General features: G+C 36.7%; 1 protein-coding gene across 1 annotated transcript in view; it reads right to left on the reverse strand.

Moving 5' to 3' along the window:
* Positions 1-25,540, reverse strand: part of anks1b (ankyrin repeat and sterile alpha motif domain containing 1B) — a 148,447-nt gene that overhangs the window by 99,338 nt on the left and 23,569 nt on the right. The window contains exons 2-3 of the mRNA XM_032590158.1: positions 1,840-1,920; positions 316-472 (exon numbers count right to left, since the gene is read on the reverse strand). Coding sequence (XP_032446049.1) covers positions 316-472; positions 1,840-1,920 — 238 coding nt within the window. The remainder of the gene's footprint in view (positions 1-315; positions 473-1,839; positions 1,921-25,540) is intronic.

The raw sequence follows: 25,540 nt of genomic DNA on the forward strand, positions 1-25,540 counted from the left end.
AGGATCTTTGTTCACTTTCATTTCTTCCATCTTTCTCTGACATTTCCATTGAATTAATTAATGACTATCAGTATTTTGGCTTCTAGCTTTACATTAAATAACGTCAAAAAAATATTACTGTTAGATATTAGATACTACTGTAAATGAGACAATATGGCATGCTAACAATCTGACACTCGGGATTTATTTATTTCTGGTTTCCTGAATTCGTGGCATCAACTTCAAAAGTCAGCAGTGCTAAATAAAGGAAGAAGGAGCAGGTTTATTCCAGATTACAGGGTTACCTGAGGATAACAATGGGATTACTGGGATTACCTGCTGGTTGACCCGGCCGTGTGACGGGCCGTGGTGGATGAGGATGCGGACGATGTCCACGTCACCCCGCCAGGCGGCCAGGTGCAGCGGGAAGCAGCCTTTACTGTCAGCCAGGTTTGGAGACGCCTCGGACTGCAGCAGCTTCAGCACCACTTCCCTAAAAGAACAGAAACATTAATTAATAACAGTATATACGTCTCAGAAAGCATATATGTCTCAAATTTCCTCACTAATTCTGGATATAAACAATAATATCCATACAAAATACTTGGTTCATCTTTAAGTTAAGATGAGGATACTGCATTATGCAAAAATAATCCCACTTCCTAGCATCAATTTGATCTTGTTATTCTGACTAAAATGTGTTTTATTTTGACAGAATTCAGGCTGCATTTGTCCTCTCCATCCAAAGAGGAAATAGGAAATTACGTGAAGCTTGATTAGCATTGAAAATGTCAGAAGGGAGACAAAAGGGCAAAACGTCTCCCAGGAGCTCAGCATTTTAATGAGCTGCTCGCCTCATTTTAATGTCGTAATATTCCCAGATTATTCCATCTGATTGTGGTGACAGGCGGGAGCTGAGTTACACGAGGAGAATGTTTGCTTTCAACCTGGGAGATTCAATAAAAATCAAGGAAATTTTTTGAAAAAACATAGTAACTACCAGCCTGAGAACAGCTCCATGTATTTTCTTTCTTTACTTCCTAACTAAATGTTAAGATCTCTGAGGCTTTTTACTGGCAGCCTAAGTTTTAGTAAGTCTGTATTTTCATTTCTTTCCTTCCCCAGCTGATCTAAGGGAAGAAATCCACATTATTGCCCCCAAACATTAATCCCTCAGTTCCACCGAGCGGAACAAATGGAAAGATAATCCCATGTGTTTTCTGAGAAGTCCCAACTAAAGAAGCACAGCAATGATGCTGACATAAAGGAGCAGGAAACACAGGTAAACTTTAAACCAGATGCATATCCTATATTGCTCCTCTAGATCAGTTTAGATCACATGTGTCAAACTCAAGGCCTGGGGGCCAAATCTGGCCCGCTGTTGGTTTTTATGTGGCCCTCTAAATTACATCAATAAGTCCTTTTAGGTTTTAACAAATATGCAAAATTCACACAAAATCAACATATCTCCACAGTTTATTTTATTTTATTAAAAAAATTTCTCCAAATTGGTCAAAAACATTGTGTATAAGTGACTGCTGCCTTACTTGGTGTCAAGTTATAGTCTGTGATTAATATTAAATGTGATAAAAAGTCACATTTAACTTCATACATTAGCACAAGTATCGTAAAACAAAATCCTTAAAAATATTAGTGCCACAAAATCTGTAATTTTTATTTTAAAAAACCCCACAAAAACAATCAATCACAAAATTCTGCAGGGACAGCGATTTATTAATATTTTAACAGTTTAATTGGTTTTATCAATGGATTCTGGAACAACTGGCCCTTTAAGAGCGTTCATGACTTTAATGTGGCCCAAGAAAATGAGTGTGAATGGATGCAGGGGGAGCGTTTTACCTGTGTCCGTTGAGCGAAGCGTGATGTAAAGGTGTGTATCCTGAGCTGTCTGTGCAGTTCACGTTGACGCCCTTCCACATGCTGCAGCACAAAAACACACATCGCAATTAATAATGAGCCACGGTCACGTCTGGAGTCCAGATAAACTACAGACAGTTTCTGATTTTCTGCTGTGAAATAATCGCCAACTAAATCATCACGTCTCACTTTTGATGTAAACATTAAGCATTCTTTTTGTCTTTCTAGAGGTCTCAGTAAGTTTTTAAAAATAAAATACTGAAGTTCGCCACAAATTTAAGGAAGACAGTTCTATAATTTATGGGGAAAAGAATAATCTAGAAGAAATGAGGGAAGAAGAATAAGAAAAGACAAAGATGGGATACAAGGAGAGAAAGACAAAAAAAAAGTAAAATAAGTGCCCAAGGAAGAGAAGAAGGACACAAGAAAGGGAGAAAACAAAAAAAATAAAAGAAGGAAGTGAATAAGGGAGGAAGGAATGAAACAAAATGACATTGGGAAAGATTTGGAAATACAAATATTTACCCATCTCTGGAAAGCAGTGAAATCATATTCCACAGTTCTCCATGCTTTTTAAAAACCAAGTAGAAACTCTGTAAATACACCTGGATTTATTAGATGAATGAAAACTGAAAATTCCCACCTTTTTTGAGTCCATATGTTTATGGACTCAAAGGACATAATGTTAAGGACATAATGTTTGTTGATCTGTTGATCAACAAACATTATGTCCTTAAAACTTTATGTTTTGACTCAAATTTGATTTAAAATAAGACCTGCAGAACATTTCTGTGACTTTATTTGTTAAATTATTTGTTAAATTTAATAATTTATCCAGTACGATTAAGATTTTGGAGATTTGTTCCTGTTAAATAGAGGTTTTCTTTTCCACTGCCGCCACACGCATCCACAAGATGAATGAAAAAAGTCAGCAAGATAAATTTATTTGTAATTAATTTAATTGGTTTTAAATCTGCCTTTATGATTCATCTATGTAAACTGGATCTGATGCTACATTTATTGTGAATTTGTTTGATATAATTGAACTGAATTAACACACAAATTAATTACAAATGTTAGTGTAACTTTATTCACTTCGTAGGGAAATAGAAAGGCATGAATTACCAACCAAACATTTCTAGGAATTGTGATTTTGTTTGAAACAACCATTACTGAAATTCTAATTTATATAAACCAGATATTACAGATGGTGCTGAAACCTGCAAAAAAGATAAACTCTTGTCTACTGGGGGGGAAATAAATAAATCCAAAACACGGATACCGTCCCTGTTAGAAAATAAAACATCACACTCAGTGGATCACAACTTGATGAGTCACTTCCTGCTGAATCCGTCTCTCTTATCTGCTCCTCCACCTCCCGGTCACCTCTGCATTGCTTCCAGTGGAACCGCGGACCCGTCCAGCTGAGTTCCAACAGAATTAGAAGATTAATCTGAGTTAAGGCAATAGGGAGGGAGTAGCTGCTGCGTTTGTCAAACACGCAGACATAATCCTTTCTAATTAACCCCAGAAATGAAACGGAAAGTCCTTACTGACGACCAAACTTTACATTTCCATAAAAGCTTTAATAACGATTCTCATCTGGTTACTCCCACAGGAGATTTTTGACTCCATCTTCAACACATTCATTGTTTTATCATAATCACTGAAAGGTGAAAAGGTCAAACCCCATAAAAGGCAGCCCAGCAGGCAGAGCAATGCTGCCCTCTGTATGAACCCTTCTTCAGTTACACTGACGGTTTGAACCGCTCTACAACCACACGGGAAAAAAAATTAAAAATCACCTGCACCTACATGTACAAATCAAAGACAAGATGAGACGGAGAGAAGTTAAAATTTCTGAAATTTGACTACATTTTGTCATCTTGCAATGAGTTTTATGAGTTTCTGATAAAAATGTATGAAAAAGGAGATGGTTTTCACTATTTTTTCTGAAAAGCATGTCATGTAATTGTTTTATTATGGTTATCTTATTATCATAAGGTTTTTTTTTTAACATTTTATTTATTGTTATATAACAGTTTAAGAAGAATTTATAGGTGTAAATTGGAGAAGAGTTGGTAATTATTCTGATTCTCTATGTCCAGTTATTTACAATTGTCATTATTTTAGTTTACTACTTTGTCTGTAATATAATTTATTTGTTTTAACAGTATATTGAACAGGCACATGAATATTATGACCATCTTTTAATTACAAATTTTCAATAACTATTGAGTCAGTAAGTAGTATATTAAATTAAATTGAGATAAGAGGAAGGATTGAATAAGTGTTCAACTCCTTTTCAAACAGAAAAGTAGTGGTAAAAATATCATTTTGTTCTTGGTTATGTATGCACATGTTTTCACTGTCCTAATGACATAAATCAATCAAATCAAATATTAATTTTTTTTAATTAAGCTGAATCTGTATTATAATTTCCAGACTACAAAAGGAGATAATTTCAGTTGGACTACATATTAATTTGGTTGATTTTATTCACTACTATCAAAGGAAACCACACTTTACAGACTTTTATTTGTTAATTCAAACTCACAATTATGCACTACTCTGAGTTGGTTTGACGCCTCAAATATCCATTTAATACATTGAAGTTTGCAGATGTGACACAACAAGATGCAAAACAGATTAATTGCTTTGAATATTTCAGCAAAGTGCTGCAGTAGCGAGATTTGTCCAAATTTAAAGCAAAGGCAGGAGGAAGGAGCAAAACGTACTCCTTTCATCTTTAAAAGTGCCATTTCAAAGAAGACAACCTTTGACATCTTTCACGTTGAACACAGTTTCTTATTTTGGATTTAAACTCCTCGTTTAGCGTCTGAGAAGGAACGTTTTTATTAGCAGCATCTCATTACAGACAGTAAAGCAGGCATCATGCTGCAGGAAAGTTCAAGCTACATCAAAGCAGAGAATTCCCATCAAAGGAGGGAGGAAAAATAAGTGAAACCTTTGTAGTCGAGACTTCTTTTCAGAAGAGGGAAAGGTAAGTCGAATTAATCCATGAACCTGCTGAGGTTCGTGCTTCTGAATAAAAACGAAATCAAAGGCACTTTAGGGGGAACTGAGGGTTCAACAACAGCAAAAACTTCAGGGGAAATCATAAAGAGGAACAGATATAAGGCCGACGTGCAGCTTGTTATCGGAGCACAACAAGCCACACAGGAAGTGGACTTGCTTCACATCCTGTTTTGAGAGAGAAGCAGAAGAGATACCTGCTGATTTAAAGCAGCACAGAGAATCCTCTCTGGCTGATATGACCAAACAAGGTGCACAAAGACGAGATATGTAGTTTACTCTGGATGTTTAAACTCCCAAACTCCCACAGAGTCAGTCCAGCCGCAGAGACGCTTCAGGCCAGGAGCGTTTTCCTGTCTCCTGCAGGCGGACATGCACAGATCAGGATCCTTCTATCACCTGAAGAACATTTCCAGGGTTAGAAGACTAATGTCTCAGCGAGCTCTAGAGAAACTCATCCATGCGTTTATCTTTAGTCGCATTGATTACTGCAACAGTGTCAGGAAAAAAAATAAAAAAATAAAAAATCAGTCCTCCAGCCGCAGCTGATTCAGAACGCTGCTGCAGGTGTTCTGACTAAAGCTATGATGTCAGAGCACATCACACCAATTTTCAAGTCCTTACACTGGCTAGAATAGACTTTAAAATATTGTTGTTACTGAACGGCTTAGCACCAAAATACATTAAAGATCTGCTGTTCTTGTATTAACCTTTCAGACCTCTCAGGTCTTCTGGTTCTGGTCTAAATGGAGAAGCAGCATTCAGCTTCTATGCACCACAAATCTGGAACAAACTACCAGAAAACGGCAAAACAGCCAAAACACCGAGTTCCTTTTAATCTAGACTAAAAACCCAGCTGTTTAGAGCTGCTTTTGAAACATAATCACAAAACATTAATCAATAATCTGATGTGTAACAATGGCAAAATGTAATGTTGTTGACTTTGTATTTTTGTGCCTTTATGATGTAAAGCCCTTTGAAATGCCTTGCTGCTGAAAGGTGCTACACAAATAAAATTTTATTGATATTTTCGGAGTTGGGATCACTTTAGTCTCTAGCTGCATTTCCATTGACAATATAACTGCGCCAATTGGAATTACAAAGATAAATTAGTTCAATGGAAAGGTACCAATTTTGAGAAAACGTCAATAAAAATCTTTGTAGTTTTTCGGCTCTATCGAAATTAGTAAAATTGACAAAACCCCTATGGAGACACTTTTTCCATAAGGTAATTTTATTTATATAGCACGTTTTCAGCAACAAGGCGATTCAAAGTGCTGTACATGAATAATAAGGAAATACAACAAAACAACAAACCCAAGGAAAGACAAAAAGGTTGTGTTGATCACGAGTCATGTGACCAACACCGGATGTTTCTACTGGCAGAAAAGACAAAGAAGACGCCATCATCACAGGAGGATGATGTTTTGTAATGACTTATCACGTAAACAACCTTTTTGATGTGATTTTTTTATTTTGATTCTTATCTAATGGAAACATTGCGATGTCAATTTTGTGTTTTTTCAACATTAGCGAACATTTTGTGCACATTTGAAATGACAACGCAGCAACTAGTAGGCATTTATAAGGCAGCATGTGAAGAAAACTTGAATCACTCCTTTTCCTAAAAATAAAATTTAAGCAAAGCTGATAAATGTGCGTGGCTTTACAAATATACACAGGAAGAGAGCAGATACAGCAGAATGAGTTTGTGGCTTTATGCAAGTTATCAATGTTCCCGTCTTTTTCCCTGTAACACGCACACAGCGCTCTCACAACATGTCACGAACATTATGTTTGTGAAAAACAGCAACATTACTGGTTACATCTGCAAAAAGAAAAATATGAAGCAATGCCGCATTTTTCTCTTTTCTTGTTTGTGGAATAAATATAAAATTTACAAAACTGACCAATCAGAGCATAGAAAGTGATGGTTCGCACAATCACCTCCATAATAGCGGTTTTCAAAACTAGTGGTGCAAAAACATTTGTCCTCATATTATATTGATCACTATTGATACAAAAATTTGCACAACTAAGGATTTTTATAAAAATTTACAAATAATTCAGAGGTGAAATTCAAATTTGCAAAAATACTGGAAGAGAGTAACGGAACTGTTAGTTTGAGTGAAAATTTCCCTTTATCCAAAGATATATTTACAAGTTTGGGACTACTTTAGAGAACTACTTTCAATAAATGTGTGAATTTTTTAAGATGGCATCTTGATTGGCACAATTACAGGATGAGCAAAAAGGCACAACATCCAAAATAACACTCAGAGGATGTCTTGCTTTTTAAAAATCTTTTCTCCTGCTCCATGTTCTCAGGCGGGTCCAACTGAAGTCATTTCTTGATTGTACAGGTCTGGTCATAATTAGGGTTGAGTGTGGCGCTCAGAGAAATGCGGTTACTGAGAGTAAATTCATAATTTAATATGGGAGGCAATTATATTTTCACACACGGCCATGTGTTTTTAAAAATCTTGTTTCTAGTACATGAAATCACCATTTGAAAACTGAATTTTATATTTACTCAGGTTCTCTTTCTCTCCTCTAAAAATCTTTGTGATCCTTTAGCACAGGGGTATCAAACTCATTTTCATTTTGGCCTAAATCAAGATTGTGAATGCTTTTAAAGGGGCCGGTTGTGCCAGAACGTATTGATAAAACCCACAAAAAAAACTGTTAAAATATAAATCAATTCTTAAGATTAAATAATATTGAAAATCTTTTCCGTCCCTCCAGGATTTAACGATTGTTTTTGTGATTTTTTGCAATAAAAATCAAAGTGCCTGTGCTACTAATTTAGAAATATTTGCACTTCTTATTACTTGCCGTATCATTATGGATTATAACTTCACATCAAGTGAGGCTGAAGCAGATGTATAATAGAAGAAAGAAATACAGTAAACAATCATTTAGATTAAAAATCTGCAATAAACTCACAATTATGTATTAGTGTGAAAAAGTGCAGCGATTTGTTGATTTTGTGTGAATTTCCATGAAGTAATTTGGTAGTAAATAGATAGAAAACTGCTTTGATTAGATTGATAAAATAATATTTAAGCACACAGTTATTTTGACAGTTCTAAAGGGCCGCATAAAAATCTATGGCGGGCTGGATTTGGCCCCTGGGCCTTGAGTTTGACACACGTGTTTTAGCGCAACAAAAAAATGCAAGAAATCAATTACTTTTATAACAGTACAGTGTACTTGCATAATATTTGAAGCTGAGGGATTTCCCCAGGTGTTGCCGTCAGAATGACACCGATCTTCATTTCAGTCGATTCCCACATCAGGAAGAAAATCCCATTCACACCTCCTCAGTGCGGCAGGCGATTCTGCCCCGTTTCACACATGGAGGTGTTTTCCCATCGCTCCTATCTGTCACTGTCTGCTGCTCTCCACCAATTACAAAAACAGTGAAATCCTCACTCAGTCTTGGACTATAAAATATTCATTAGGAAGAAGTTTTTTCATGAATTTTTACAGACAAAGGAAAAATTCAAATGTTTTCTGGTGATCCTGACGACTTCCAAATTTTTTAACATCCTTTTTCACTCCTTATAATTAGATTTGATCCATCAACTTTTAAATCAGGTATAGTTGCAAGAAATAAATGGTAAATTAAGATTTCTAACTTTTGTAAAAGAGACTGTCTCCTAAAGCATTTAAGGGAAACAAAAGTGAGTTTGAACGTTCATTCATTGTAGACAACAGTGGCGCACCGATTGCGGTTTTCTGGCAGATCGCCGACAACCAACCCTTTAAAAAGCCTAACCAGCCGATTACAATTTTGGTCGATACTAATTCTTTTTGTCTGAAAGTTTGCTCAATATTGCAAGAAAGTTGCTCAACTGGCAACAGTGGGGTAACAACTATTGACTGTAAACATGCAGACGTGACCTGGTGGGTCGGTCTGTCAGTCAAACCTTTCTCACGGGAGAGAAAGAAGAGGACACTGGTGGATTTTAGACCTTTGCCAAGGTGGATAAGATCGATTTCACATGTAAAAATCGGCCGATCACCGATTATTAATAATATTGGCACCAAAAAATCCGTTGGCCGATAAATCAGGTCACCCCTAGCAGACAATTCAGCTATTGTGGTTTGGATTACAATGCAAAGCTTTTGCTGATGATTTAGTAGTTTATTTAGGTAATTTATGTCAACACATCCCTACAATAAGAAATACAACAGGAATTCTGCTTTTTTGGTTCCTGAAAACACTCGTTTACTGCAGTTTTTGCTATTTAATTAGCTGTTTGAAACATTTGTTTCTGTTCTGCCCTTAAAATCTGATTTCTAACATCTTTTCATGTATTTTTTCTTCCCTTTGATGTCCTGTAAATTACTTTTGGTGCAATATAAATAAACTTGCCTTGTGGTTTAACGTCTTTTTAATGACATACTCTAGAATGCGCTTGAGGGATTTTCCCAGCTGTTATAAATACAGAGTAACGCAGCACAGACAGGTTGCTGTGCATTGCTGAACAGCTGGCAGAAAACAGGCAGATAAACTCTCTGAACCCTAAACCTGATCCAACAAAAGGACTGAATAATCAATAAATCAATACACCAGTCACACCTCTCAGTTAAAGCACAAGATTAGATACATGAGAAGGAAACTGAGCCTGAGTCTGCTGAGCATTTTGAGTCTCAAAGCTGCCTTTTTTACAACAACTAAGTATTGAAATGACAAATTAAAATTAGATTTGTATTTATTGTAAATTTATAGATGCTTTAAGAACAAATTTAAGAAGCTTTGATTAATTATCTTTTGCAGATGAGTGCATAATTTAACAATTGGGGTTCAAGTCGAATCCCAATTGTTAAACTTGACTAAATTCAACTTTTGACTCAGATTATAGCGCTTAAAAGGCAGCTCTATAAATTAATGAGGAATTTGAACTGAAGTGAGAAAAAATCCTGGAATTAACCAATGTTTAGTAAGAATATAATGAATCAAAGAATATCTTTGACTTTTGTCCTGAATTATAACCAACAGGTTGTTTAGATATTAACTTGACTTATAACTGTCAGACTTTTTGTATATATGGGCGAATAAAAGGGAAAGATAAAGCAGGCAGCAAGATAATAATATTTCAGATGTGTCAAAAACTGATGTATTACTAGATTAGATTATTATTATAAGATATTGCAATGCTTTCATCTAACGACAGCTGATTCACAGCTTCACGCTGCTTTTCTTCCTTAAATAGAGATGGAAACAACCAGTTAGCATGTATGTAGTCCTAAGCTCACAGAACAAGTTTAATAAAGTCTCAAATAAATACAGTCATCTCAAATAGGAAAAAATAGTAATTTATCCTTTTCTAATGAGCCCCGTTGGGACGTTTATCCCCAGAAAAATTCTATATCTTAATCAATTCTTGCAAATAAACAAAAAAAACAATCACATCTGGAAAAAACTCTGTACAATACACTTGTAATAAATGCGCTGCATTAGAGGAAACAGAACAGTATGCTCATTGTTTCACTCCTCTCAAATTAATCAAATTGAAGAGGAGTTTGAAAAGAACCACCGCCATTACTGATTTACGCTGCAGCTTTCCTAATCAGTCACAACCTTGAGGAGCTACAAACAATCAGCTTTTAAACTGTGTGTGTGTGAGGGTGTGTGTGTGGGCCGGGTGTGTGTGTGTGTGTGTTTGGGGGTGCGTGTGTGTGTTCCTCAAGCTATTCTCCTCACAGTAAGTAAGTGACAGAAAGCCTTGGATCTCCACTTAACTGCAGCCGCCACAAATCCATTTGGCCCAATGTCGATTCAGCATGAGGGAGGGAAGGTCGTCTGCTCTGGGATCTATTCGCTGGACTGAACCAGTCGATGCATTTATCCTACTAGGAAACTCACTCCAAGTTGACAGAAATAATCGGTCTGTGTAGGTAATGAACACATTCACAGGTGAGTGAGGAAGAAAACGTAACTTTTTTGCATTACGACAAATTTACAGTTTTTGTTGTTTCTCATTAGACACACTGTTGATTCTAGAAATTTGACTCACCTTCGTAAAAGTTAATTCAGCTCAACAGCATCACTTTAGTCGGACGATTTCCAGTTCTTAAAACAATATTCTCTCTGTCCAACCCTATCAGTTAAAAAACTGGAAAATGATATTTGAAAACCTTGAATGTGTAATTTCTTGAACATGAATTCATTTGATATTCTAGATTCCCCTCAATTTTGTCTCAAGCCTTCCTCGATTTGGATTTCCCCGGTCAAATCTTAATTTTAATTAGCTTTTTTACAAATTAAATACAAGAGCATGTTTTCAAATGCATGTCAACACCAGACTGCTTTAATGCATGGCACGTAACTGGGTGACTGAGTTAAAGCTAAATATCATCTGGCAAATTATCAGTGTAGTTACAGTTATCTACAGCTCCACGAGGAACACAAATTAGCCAAGCAGCTGCAATAGAAACCACGATAAGATGACGATACCACAGGGAAAGTCATTTGGGTTAAAACAAAAAGCTGCATCAGAAAGCTAAACATTTATTCTCCGGTTTTACTGTGTTGATTAGAGCTCTGTTGGGTGACAAAGCAGATATCCAGGGGAGGCGTTTCTGGCTGCTCCCTGTGTGTGTGTGTGTCGGCGTGTGTGGGTGTGGGTGTGTGTGTGTGTGTGTGTAGGGGTATGTGTGTGTGTGTATGCATGTGTGTGCGTGCGTTCACCCCCACAGCAGTAGCAGGCAGTCCAGGCTATAAAAGGACTCCTTGAAGACCTGAGTTTACCCAAGAGGCATTTTAATGCTTCTTTCTCTCACGCACTACTCCAAATTTCTAAACACAGAGGGAGCAGTCGGGTCCAGAGGTTCAGTGAATTTCACTAGTTCAGTTTTGATTATTTAAATACAGCTTGAAACAAAATTAAAGATAATAATAAAAAACATGATCAGCAGTCCCAGAAAGTAAGGAGGCCAAATTAGAATAGAATTACACTTACACACTGATAAATACATGTTAAATTATATCAATTATGTTATGCTCAAATGTCCAGAACAAATGTATTCAAACGTTTGAACATATACTTGTAATATTCTCTGTAGGGCTGTGAAAAAGTATTTTTGCCTTACACATTTTCACTTTAAATTGTCAAACCAAAATCTACCCAAACTCTTCATTCAGAAGGTCGCAAAATAGGAAAAATGCTGGGCAAATAAAACTTTTAGTGTTTCAAGATTTTAGGGAAAATGTTCAATGGACTGAAGAGACAAAATTGGACAATTTTGGAAAGTGTGCATCCAATTGAATTTTGTAATAGTGTTTAAGAAAAACAGCAGGAAATCAATAGCATTTATCACAATATTTAGTGGTATTATTGTGATAACAATAAAAATGACAAGAACTTCTTTTTTGGGTTACAGTATTGCACTGACTGCAAAAACAGGAGTGCTAAAACTACATCTGTTAAGCTAACAGTTGCATGTTTGTTCGGCAACTGACTGCAGGCTAGCTACCCAGGCAATAATTGAACAATAAATGCGCAGTAACCTCTTAAACAAAAACTATATTTAGTTTTAATTCTGTATTTTTGCTCAGAATTAAGCTAAACTTTCATTCACAGGATATGCATTTAACATTAATGTTCAAATCTAAATAATCTTTCTGTCCCTTCATCTAACGCTAGTTATTTAGATCTTGAGGCACTTTGAATGTTTTGCAGCTTGGCTACTTTATGGAGCATTTAATCCTCACAGAGAGCTTTTATTTTTAAGTTGAAGATGAAACAAACTTTGCCTGAAGCCACAGCAGAAACACTTTCTCTCCACCCTTAACCCCGACATTACGACAGCTCTTTACTTTATCCTTCTTTACATCTAAATACCTTTACGACCTGCTTCTTCAGCTGCTGCTCTCAAACTCACTTTTATATTTTTTATTTTAATTTAAACAGTAATTCTCTCACACACACAAACAGCCAAAAAGAGCTCATACAGACAAATTAAGGAGTCCGCTGCCAAGTTGTGCTCACGCACAGCTGCATGCAATTACCCACCACAAGAAGGTTTTTAAAACATGAGACTCTCAGGCCTGCGTTATTTATCGGATCCATCAAAATAGCTCTTCTATGCATGTCTACAAACCCATCGAGTAGGAGTAAATAAGTGTGTCAGTGTGAATCAACGCGGGGATGAAATCTCCCATGAATCCGACACATTTAAATACTCGTTTCATTTCTTTTCTCCGTCATCTTAAACTTAAAATCAATCTCGTACTCCCAAAACTGAACACTATAACAATCAGGACCCGTTAAAAAGTGGTGATATTGCATAAAAACAACAACTGAGTGTTTAATCTAACAAATTTTTTCACCAATCTAAGTGAAGAAGCTGCCGGTGTGACTAGGTCAACCAAAGCTCCGCTTTCCCTCAGACTAACAACCGTCTGACCGCAGCGCAGCACACTGCTGTAACTTTACTCATTAATACTTACAGCCTTCAAAGCAAATCACTAAATTCATTATCCATAAAAAAAACTCTTTCTGGGCGATTTGTCAGCATGTAATTGACTGGGACCGCAAATAAATCGCTACGAGCCAAACGAAACCAGGCATATCCAAAGAGAGCAGCAGAATATTGTGTTTACTACTCTTGTATAAAGGATGGGATCTATGTTATCCCTGCAGTTGTTTTCAGTTGGTCACAATGAAATAATGCTAGCTTAGAAAGGTAATTTTATTTAAAAGGGAAAGAAAAAGGCAGAAACTGGGAAAATAAATGTCTCCAATGGGAGAAAACCTTAATTAAACTGCCAGTTCAACCAATTTAACCAGTATGAAGGTAAAAAGACGGTTTTAAAAAGGTCATAGTCCTAAAAGTTGTTCCCATGTTCTTGCTGAACCTCAATTTTGTTGTCTAATGAAGCTAGATTTAAAGTGTTGAGCATTAATTTATTATTAATTTGTCATTTAATTCAGTACTGTCAATTTTGAATAAAAAAAATAGAAATAAATTAAAAATGAAGCTTTAAAATAAATGTTTTCTAATTAAAAATTAAATTTTAATCATACAGTAGGAACAAATAGGTTTTGTCTTTTTATATAGTGTATGTAAATCTAGTTTCAACTGTTTTAATGTAAATCAGACTGACAGCCAAATTAAAGACAAAGCTAATATCAGCTGATACTATGTTTTTATTCCAGGTTAGCTACGTAGCGCTAACTAGCAAGACGCTGGGAGGCTAAAACAGATTCTCTCTTTTCCTACTAAAGGGAACCTAAGTGTAGTTGATTCAAAAAATAAACCAAAGCGGTAATGTATGTCACGCTACCACAGTTGAACACTGAATTTTTGACCTTAAATTCTAATAAAAATGCACTTTCTAAACCAAGGAGCGAATGAAAAGTGATATATCTCAAAGATGTAGCAGAACGATATTCCACAAAATATGTTTATTTTTTTCAGATGTCAAGATAAGAAACCATGAGAAAATGGCTGAAAAGTGTGGCATACATATGTTTAGTCTCTCTGAACAATAAAAGTCTTTTGGGGTCTCCATCAGCTTTCCTCAGAAGTTTAGCACAATCAGATTCAACGAAGAGCATCTTAGTTGAATTTATGGACTTTGACTGGGCCATTGTGACACATGAAAATGTTTTTGTAGCTTCCAAGAGGTTTTCATTCAGCATTGGCCTGGATTTGTCTCCATCTTTCACCGGTTTTTCACAATAAATGAATGGGAAATCAAAGATTATGCAAACATTTAGCTGGGATGCCAAAACTTGTGATAAAAAACAAGCAGTATGTGTGCAATGGAAGAAATTTAATAAAAGTTTAGTTTCATTTAGCTGAACTTAATCCACCTGCCAAATGTCGACACAGAGGAAACGTACGGCTCTGCTGTAACTCACGCAAAGCTCCTTGTAATCCCGGTCCCTCTCTCAGACACAATGCTGGAACGGCGCACGGTGTAATTTAGAGCGTGGGGTCAGTTAAAGAGGGAAAACAAGAACGTAATGATCGCTTTTTGGTCTCGCACAACTGCGTGCGAGGCGTCACGAGGGAAACGCTTTGTCATTTAACTAATCTCCTCGCTTACAGAGAGCAAGACGCCTCCAAAAAAGGTGCAGGCAAACAAGGGGCAATTACAGGCCACTGTATAAATCTACGGCCAGCCGCACCGACGCAGACTGGAGACAGCGTACACACAGCGTGAACACGCTGTGTTATTATACATGCAAACGGCCCTGCAGTTTTAACACATGCTATAAATACATGGCAGACACAGGGAGCGTGTGGACAAGTGTATCCTGTAAAACGCTGAATGTTTAGGGCTCATAAACATCCAACAACCTCAATAAGTGATTTCTAGAGCGTAAAACCAAAGCAGCTCCTCTGCATTACGACTGCCGGTGTCTGTGCAGACAGTTATGTAAGAAAGACAAGATGAAGGATCATATTTCTGTAGCGGATATCAGTCCCTGGGCGTCAGTAGATTCTGATAGGAGTACAAGGATGTGCAAGGCCTGAAAGGCATTTACAGGGCGCTCTGCATGCAGAGCTGGATGTTTTCATCAGTCCGAGAGAAAATCAGCCGTGCATGAAGAGAAAACCCCAAAAGAAACGTCTTTTTAAACAATTTGCATGTCTCTTCTCATGTTTTTTTAACCTCTGTCTGGTTCAAACACACCCACAGACTCGGCTACGTTATGGGAAATGCCCACTCAGCCCCAGTTAGCGTGGGAAACTCCCACAGTGATGCTCTTCTAAATGAAAAGTTACACAGGCTCAATATGCAGAGAAGAAGCCTCACTAGACAAGAACTGATGCTTGGCATGAATTTGTCACTTCCTCCCCTGATATCTGCATTTTTTTAAAACTGAAAACCTCTAATCATTGCGGCTGATCTGTCTGATTTAATATTCACTGACTTCCTGTCACCTTCTGCTCTTTATGCAACGTTAAATTAAAATACTCAGCTTTAAAAGTTTAGAGCTCAGTTTGCCAATCAAGAAATGCTATTCTAGACATCCTTTTATTTTTTTTAAAAAAGAACCTGAACCATCAAAGTTGAACATTAAGGTTCAACTTTAATACCGAGTTGAATCACATCACTCTCTGCTTCAACTGGATTATGTTGCATTACTGCCTGTAATTTAGGGATATTTAACTTTATGTCTGGATTCCCTTCAAGTTTTCACAATAAACTTTACCAAATAAAACAATAAAAGGCATACTATGCTACTGTATTTCCCCATTTTACTCTGATACCCAAAATAAAACAGATTATTCATTAGAAATCACCTAATTACCAAATAGACTCTACTTGATTTTTGTTGGAGAACATTAGTAAACAAACTGCATCACAAAACAAAGTAACAGTTTTTACTATCATTTTATTTGTCAAAACAAAAAACTGGGGTCAGTTCATTCTTTCTTTCTTTTTTTTTTTAAACAATGCCTGAATGACAATTTGTTTTGCTAAAAGACGCTAAGAAATAGTTGGAATAATAAAAGATTGCAACAATTTTGCGGGTGAGTAAGCCTTAAAACTTTTTTTTTTTTTTTTTTTTTGAAAATCCTGTTCGGAAAGATTATTGATTGATTCAGAAATCTACAAAGTACCAAGTCGCATATTTTAATTTTGAGCATATTCCCTGATTTCTGTAAAGAAACTCAGTAAGACAAACCATTATCTTGTTTGATAACTTTGCTATGCTGAATTTAGATAAGAATGCACCAATTAAATTTTTAAAAAATTATAATTTTCTTCTATGAATCAGCAAAAAAACTGAATCTACAAAACATTTAGTCCTGATTAGTTTCACCCCACAGCTACACTCCACTCCGAGACGTCCCCTCCTGTCATGCGGCGCAGTTTATGCCTCCAGGAATGCTGAAAATCACGTAAACAGGCTAATTTTAAACTTAAATGCACCCAAAGACAAAGGTCCAATTGAGTCCCACCAGCTAACCCGCCCTGGCCTTGATTACAACCCAGTTTCTCCAGCAGCAGTTTCAGCACTTCAGGTGTTGCAAACAGAAAAAAAAAAAAAGTTAAACTGTAAATGCAAAAGAGTTGTTTTAAGAGCACTACTTCAGTGTTTATGAGCAATCACTGAAGAGAAGAAATGCACTTCAGACGCCAGCTGCCTCCACGTTCTGAGCTTCAGAGATCGTCTTTAACCCTGTAAACAATTTCGACAGAAAGCCCATTCATGCTGGCAGCTGCTGTTCTCTAATGCAGTCTGACTAAATGCGCAGCTTAAAATAAAGCACCACATCACAGCATCTTTATGTAATCTTTTCTGTCTTCAAACAGCGCCACAATAATCAAAGCTCAAATCTGTGAATAAATTCGACGTACAGCATGGTTTTCTTAGTCATACACACCTAAAACGTAAACTGTTCAAAAGTTTTAAGTCATTCCATATTTTTTTTATAATTTGCTTAAAAGAAGCCAAACTTCCTGTTTTTGTTTTTGTGATTTTGGATGCTTAGGTAGAATTTGTTTAGAGTGAGGCTTGAAAAATGTGTTAGTTACAGATGGGAAATGTATTTAATAGCAAATAGAAATGGCTTAAAAAGTCGGAGAAATTGTTAAAGAAAGAAATCGTCATGTTTTGTATGAGCATCTTGCTTCTCGTTGCTTTGTATTAGCAGTAGGATATGTTATATATACACATAAATACTTCAGCAACACCTTTCTACACATCTGATAATAATAACAATACCTACTTCTTCTCTATGACGACGTTCTGTCTGCACTGATAAAGATGCATTCACCTCAGCATGCCAAATGCTTGAAACGACTGACATAGCAGAGGATTAGGATTTTTATCTGACTAATTAGGCTCTAATTGTGAAAAATATTTAAATCAAAGCAGGGAAATATCTGCAAAAGAAACATTGTAGATTTAATGCCCTTCATTCTTTTTTATGCTTTTTCTTGATCTTAATTAACTGCAAAAGAAACAAAAAGGGTACAACAGCTACCAACAGCTACACTGTTTGTGTTTTTGTTTTATCCAAGTTAATAGTTGCAAAGTCTGTCTATTTGGCATAGTTTTAACGAGTAAACTGTGACCATCTATCCACTCCGACACAATTAAAGCTTCCTCTCAAACTATAATGCCAGCTTTACAGATTCAATTTGTTCTGTTTAAGATTCAGATATTTTAACAATCATTTGGGTTTTAAAGGATAATATTTTGCATGTTTCTCTCCATCCACTTCTTTAACTATCACTACCTCAGCTCAAACTATCCCCACTTCCTTTCTCAGTTAAACTCTCCCCATCATCCTCCCTCTGGATTTTCCGTGGCCCTGCAGGCCGTCCAACTCTTCGTCTGTTCCCTGCCCTTTCAATTAACAGAGAGATTGAAACACACAGAGAGAGATTTCCATCCCAGGTGTCCCTCCTCCACACAGCAGGACGCCAATCTCTCCACACGTACAAAGCATGATCATGAAAAATGCATACACACACATGTATACTGTACTTTCACTGAATATACAGCATGACCTATTTTATATGCAGCTCAGGAGACGACGAGCGAACGGTGTTATGCAGAGGGCAAAAGGAAACGCTGCATGAATTTCACCGATAAATCTGAGGATTCTTAGATATCCTCTCCTCCACAGTGACAATTCGTAATATCAAGTCTGCAGGGCCCACTATTAAAGGCTTAACACTAGAACAATATAAACTCTCTACCATTTTTGTTTGAATTGACGAGAAAGACTTCAGATTTAAACCAAAGTTTGAAAAGTAAAATGAATTTTAATCTCTAGTGATCTGCAGAGATTTCCTTTTCTCTAAGGGTGCACCGATTTATCAGCCAGTCGATTTATTGGTGCCGATTTCCTTAATTTTGGGAGATCGGTGATTGGCCGATTTTTACATGTGAAGCCGATCTTATCCACCGATCAAAGGTCTAAGAATTAACCACTGTCGTCTTTTGCTCTCTGAGAAAGGTTTGACTGACAAACTGGCTCTCCAAGTTCTGTCTGCACATTTAAAATCAACAATAGTTACCCCACTGTTGCCAACTCAACAACTTTCTCGCTATACTGCGCAACATTTCAGACAAAAAAATTTGGTATCGGCCAAAATCGGAATCAGCAGGTTAAGCTTTTTAAAGATTAGTAATCAACAATTGGCCAGAAAGCTGCAATCGGTGCACCCCTACTTTTTTCTTTTTTTGCAAGTTGGTCACACTTAAGTGTCACAGAACTTGAAACCGATTTAAATGTTAAGTAAATACAAAATACAGTTTTGGGTTGAGTTTTCTGTATCTAGCAAGTAATGAGTAATTTCTAAAGTTATCGGCAGGCTCCGCTGTGAAGGGCAGACTGGTGAGTAACTGAGGGCCAAGAGGGTGAACCGGTAAAGTGTTGTGGTGGATGGAAAACTGGTTTTTCAGGCTAAGTCGATGGTTATCTCAGAACTTGCTACTGCATTTTTAAACAGGCTGTTATACCCAAGACAAAAGTGGAAAAGTCCATTAAATCAAGAGCTTCGCCTGGCTTTGCATGATAATAAACTTAGTTTAATGATACCAAATACATTTTCACACTTGAATCAAATAAGAACTTTTTGTTCCTCATTTGATTTCCGATGCATTTTCTCACCTACAATTTATGTTGTTCCTAAGTAGACACTAAAGGTGTTTTCACACTCGACTGAGGACCAAAATTGCAACATTTGTTATATTTTCAGCTGGTGTAGTTCGCTTTCACACTGGACTGAGTCAAGCGAACCAAGATAATTCAGAAGCCTGTTCCCCGCCTCGCTTGTGGTGGCGCTGCACCAAGAACTACTGAAGGAAACGACACAAAAACCTCAGAAGACATGACTGCAACTTCCTTCTTCAGGAAACATAAACAAAAATGGAGAAGCAGCAAATTTTAGTGGTTGTAGGATTTCTGTTTTGTAGACGGTAAAAGACTATGAGTCCTTTCTCCCGCTAACGCTAGACTCACACGTTTGTTTTGGTTTTATTTACCCAGAATGCCATTCTCTGTATTCCACTTCCTGTGTTTGGAGCGGTCTCGGGTCTGCTTGCATTCAAATGGTGCTGGAGTTCATTTCAAACCGAAAATTAGGTTTTGCGGATTCAAACCTCTCCAAACGAACCGGACGTTCTCAACAAACAAACTAGAGTTTGACTAAAGCGAACTAAACTTAAACTTTGTATTAGACAGCATCTAAAACCTTAAACATGTCTGTTGAACAACATAAATCCGTATAATGTAGCTGAAGGTACTGCATAAAGAAAAGAAAAACAAAGTTCTGATGACACCAAGGTGACCGTGCTGGTATTTCGAGGTGTATGTTGAATCAAAACTTTGCTATTCAAAGCGGCTCGACACAATTTGGTGCCAACATACCCCCAATTGGTGAGTCATGAAGAGGCGAAGGTCGACGCTCCATTCTCAAGATCACATAACACTTTTCCGTTTGCTGCTTGTTTGTGATAGCAGAACTGAGCTGCATGAATTTGATTCCTTCCCTGTTTTCAGCTTGCAAACAGGGAATATGCTGCCTGGGGTGAATGTGGGATGTCTGAGGAAATGTTTGTGGATTAAAGCAAAAATAAATGGGCTGTGTTCGTCTGCTTTACAGCTTCAGGTCATTTCACGTGACCAGTGGACACAGACCTGCACTCTGAAGGACACCAACATGCCCTGAAAACTGCAATGTCACCATGAAATTTAACACCAGGTCGCAGAAAAACTGCACAATCAAACAATTTTCCTTATCTCTGCAACACAAATATTGTGTTCCATCATATCCTAATAAACCAACTTGCACTTTCTATATATTAACCAGTAAAAGTGAAAGACTGTACAGTAAAAAGCAAATTTACGACAGAATAATGCTGTACAATTAACACTTAAACTAATTGTTATCCTGTCTACTGTTTTGCCAAACAGGACATTGGCATTTTTAAATCATATTTTTGTAAAAAAAGGGATGAGTTTTGAGTACTCTCTAAAGCTAGAAATCTTATCCAGTTCTCAAGTTCAACGAGCAATTTCAAATTAAAGAACATCCAAAGAGTATTAAATGAGCCCATTGGATAACTTATATCGACATTCTGTGTAAAAGTGAGAACTTAATAGTAGACTAAACAGGTTTTATTTTTATGTTTTCCGCTCTGAGGTTTACGATGCACCAGGAGAAATCTTGATGTTTTGGTTTAATCCGGCAACTCAAACGTTGTGAAAGAGAAAAAGCTGACATTTTCTAAACCCTGATTCACAGAACTAAGCTGTACATCATAAAACGTTTCCATTACTTTTTTAGGGATAAATGGTGGTTTCAACTAGACTAAACCTTAAAATTGGGACTCCATGTTTTTCAAATACTTTTTAAAACTACGGAGTACAAGACAGTCCCTCTGTTCTTTCGGGATTCTTTCCATCAACACATTCACATGCCCCTCTCTGCCTCTCCATGCCCGATCCCTCTGACCCATCTCCTTCACCCCCTCACGTTGTCTGGGAGATGAAACCGGCAGTCCAACATGTCCATGCGCCAGGCTCAGAACCGGCCAGGAAGTCCCGGCCGATGCCAAAGATCTTTCAGGCAGAAAGAATGAGATGTATACACACACCCATCTGCATGCACTCTACCCCACACACACACACACACACAAATATGTACACACTCCAGAGTCCAGGAATATGTGACTCAGCAAGACCCACGTGAGCGCCAAGCAGTGAAGATGGATGGTACCGCTTAAGTAGAACTCCCAATGGCTCTGCAGTCCAACAAGAGGACAGACATTCTTGAATTTCCTTCATGAATGTCTGCCGTAATTCGGACATTATGGCTTTAAAAAAAGTCAACCAAAGTTTGAGCAAACTAATTCTAAAGTGAGATGGAAATATAGAAACAAAAACAAGGAATGCCTTAAAAAAAATCCAAATATACACAGATGGCAGAACAGGAGAACTGGCACTGGGAACCCTGGAGGGAAAAGAACCACCAATAAAAATAGATAAAACTGAAATTTTATGCCATTTTTTTGTGAAGAAATCATAATGAGCTGCATAAAAACAAACAGGTTAAGATTTTCTACTTAGTCAGAGCTGACCAATAATTACCTGGTTGGAAACTAAAAAAATACCATATGTTTTCTAATCAGTGAATGAATAAACTAAACTGTTAACACTCTTTGGTGTGGATGCTGTTACTGACTAAAGAAAACTGAAAATAATCTATTTTTAATATCACTAAAGCCAGAAGATGAGAAAACTTTTTTTCTTAGATATGTTGTGACATCTGATCATTCAGGCAACAAAAGAGCTTCAGAGAGTAAAACTGAGCAGATAACAGGAAGGCTGAACAGAAAGTTATTGTTCATCCGTTTCAACATTTAGATCTGGTCGTGTTGGCAACATATTGGGAATCTTCAAGGTCAGAAATACCAATTTTCTAGTTAATTCACAAAGTGACTATTGTTTAAGTTATACATTAATTGCTGATTTACAAAATAATGCATGTGAAGGCTAGAAAACTTCATTTCCAATGTTTTTCTTGTGTCTGACAGTTGTCAAAATAGAAATTGACCATTAATCTGCAATCAGTGTATCTCTGAAAGTGGGTGGATCTTTTTCGGTGAAATAACAAAATCGAAGTGGGATTGTTTCTCGCTCCTTTCAGCTCATCTCCTCCTCTTCCTTTCTGACTCCCACTCCAGGTTGACCTGCATGGTGACTAACTCACCGGCCTTCACTGAGCAGGCGAACGTTCACCGAATCCCACAAGCAACAAACCAGCTCACAAGTTTTCTTATTTAAATGAAATGTGTGGTGTCCCCTCTGAGAAGGTGATTGCTTTGTTGACGGGGAAACCGGTTATCAGAACCAAACAGATGTTTGAGAGGAAATGCTTTGAACGTGACAGAGAGCAGGAAGTATAAAGTAACGTGTCCCACATCGAGTCGATAAATTTAAATCTGATTCAATGAATTTGTGCAATCTTTACAGATTTGTCCCAGTCACCATTTTACTTTCACTAACCTTTCCAGACCGAACGTATCGGCGATGATCCAGCCAAATTTGCAGCACCGTAACTCCGCCACACTTTGTGCAATATGAAAAATTCCAACAGTTTCTGAAAGGGGAGACGTTGCGCCTTCCAGCCAATATCGGGTTATTACGGTAATTTCCCTCCCGCCGTAGCAGGAAGTAAAATTAATCTGAGGGGCGCTCTTTTAATAGACGGTAAAAATAATTGCTAGCTATTGAAAGTTCCAGTTGTTATGGATAAATGGGCAAATATATTTACTCACAGGACATTTAGAGAACTGCGTACAATTAAAATAAGCAAAAATATCCAGGCGGACATTTGAAACTTAGATCATAAAGGATTAAATCAAATATTTAGACAAACAAAAAACAAAACAGGAGAGAAACATAACTTTTTCTTCATGTCTGACAATAAATCATACTAAACTTTCCCAGGATTAGGTTAGCTAGGCTTACTAAAAATCATTTATATTTGTTGACAAAACAATTGCAATTGTCAGGTTTAACTTCCTGGCTGTTATTTTAAGCTCTTTTAGTGTTTTCACATAGTATTCTTTTCCAAAGATGCCATCGATTTGGCGTAAGTGCACCAGTTCCTCTAGCAGCAAACTGTAACACATCATGCTGCCACCACCGAGCCACAAAGTTGGGATGGTGTTTTCAAATTGCAAGCTCTCACATTTTTCCCCTCAAATGTAAAAATTATAATTGTTGACAAATTTCAAATTCAGTTTTATCAGATCACAGGAAATGTCTCCAGAAATTAATCTGTTTTTTTTACATTTTGTTTGGAGTAATGGCTTCTTTGCTTTTCAGGTAAAGGACTCTTGTAGCTAATGACACTCTCACCTTAAACTACATGTATCGGTGTGCCTCCATTTTGTTTTTAATTGACTGACGGATAAGATCCAAAAAAATCTAGAACTTTTAGATTGCTTTCACGACAGAGAAGTTTCTTTATAAGTGGAGCAGCTCATGTGCAAGGAAAAGACTGCTGAGGAAGTAAAGAATGCTAATCTCGATGCTAACTTTCATGCTGACGGCTACAAAGTCATTGTTCGGCCATCTTTTCTCTACATTTAGGCATCTCTTTTGTCCAGTTAGACAAATAATCATTCATTCACAACCGGTCCTCGTTTTATCTCCAGCGCCTGAATGATCCTCTCAACTCTTCCTCATTGTGAAATATAACGGGATAGACTGGAGAAATTACAGTTGTTATCGCCTCCTTTGTCACCTAAATTATTAGCCGAGTTGAGCTGCTATTGTGCCAGCCAGAGGAGCAATTATTCATATCCTGCATAACAGCGAGGACCCGAAAGAGAAAAGGGAGGAAAACTCCATGTTCCATTTCTCAGAGCACAACTGTTACCCAGATGATTCATAATCAACAAGAAGAGCTGCCAAAGAGGACTCCTCCATAGCAGATCGATCAAACCCTGAGCGGAGAGCTGATTTTACTCCCACGTGTCCATCAGCGCAGTAGGAGGACAGGGAGCGCCCTTTGGTTTGTGGGAGACGTGTGAATTCTCTTCTCCTGCACACAACTTGCCTTTTTGTATGTAAAGATAAACAAAATCCTTGATACACCACAGCAAATCTAGACAAATTAAGACATTTTTACCATTAGTTTCAATAGAAGTTAACCTGACAGTTGCCCAGAATTTAAACCATGGCTGGAGTAAAAACTATGTTTAAGATTTTTCAAAGCAAAAATGTACAACTGAGAGAATAATAGTTGAAAGAAGAGGAGCCAAACTTTTTTGGATCGAAAGAAAAACTTTTAAAACAAAAACTTGTGACTTAAAGCCAAATTGTTTTTGGTTTAACAGAAAAGTTTGGGATATTTATGACTTATTTCAATGACAAAAATAATGAAGGAAATTCATTACATTTCAGTTTTCAATACTTTCTGTAAATCTGAGATCAAAAATCTGTCCAATACCAATTACAGGCTACTTCCAATAAACCAATTATCTTATTAACTACAACTGAGGTTAAAAACATAAATTATTTAAGTTAATCAGAAATCAAAACGAACACAGAGAACCAACAGAGAAATCATAATTAGGAAAAAGTTTTACAACATGACAGATTTTTATTATGTTACCAGCACTAAAAGTAGCAAAATTATCTGTCAACTGATACTAGTGTCTAAAAAAAATCTCAAAATTTTAGTCAAATTTTGATTTTTTTTTAATATCCAAAATTTTTAAATTTTTTTGTTTAAATTAAAATAAATGTTAGACAACCTTATAATACCTACAATAAATAAGCATTGTAGAATTGTAACAGAAATAATTAATCCTCTTTTTTAAATAAAATCAGTTTGATCATATTATATATTTTTAATTAATAATGCAAAACCATGTTACTTTAGTAAGAATAAAGTCATTTTGAACCAAACCTATTCAACAGTAAGTCATTAATAATAAATATTGGTATCTTTTTAGTTCACAACTTTTTTTTTCTTGCCTTTTTTGCTTTGTGGTTCTTTAAACTGCAAAAGAAGCAAGAGAATCAAAAAGCTGTCAGAACTTAGCTTACAATTAGGATACTAGTAGTAAACTAAGCTCTAGGACTACTAGCATAAAAATAAATCAGCAGCTGATTCTGCATTTGAAACAACAAAAATCAA

This window comes from Xiphophorus hellerii, chromosome 17, assembly GCF_003331165.1.
Source record: "Xiphophorus hellerii strain 12219 chromosome 17, Xiphophorus_hellerii-4.1, whole genome shotgun sequence".
Taxonomy (NCBI): Eukaryota; Metazoa; Chordata; class Actinopteri; order Cyprinodontiformes; family Poeciliidae; genus Xiphophorus; species Xiphophorus hellerii.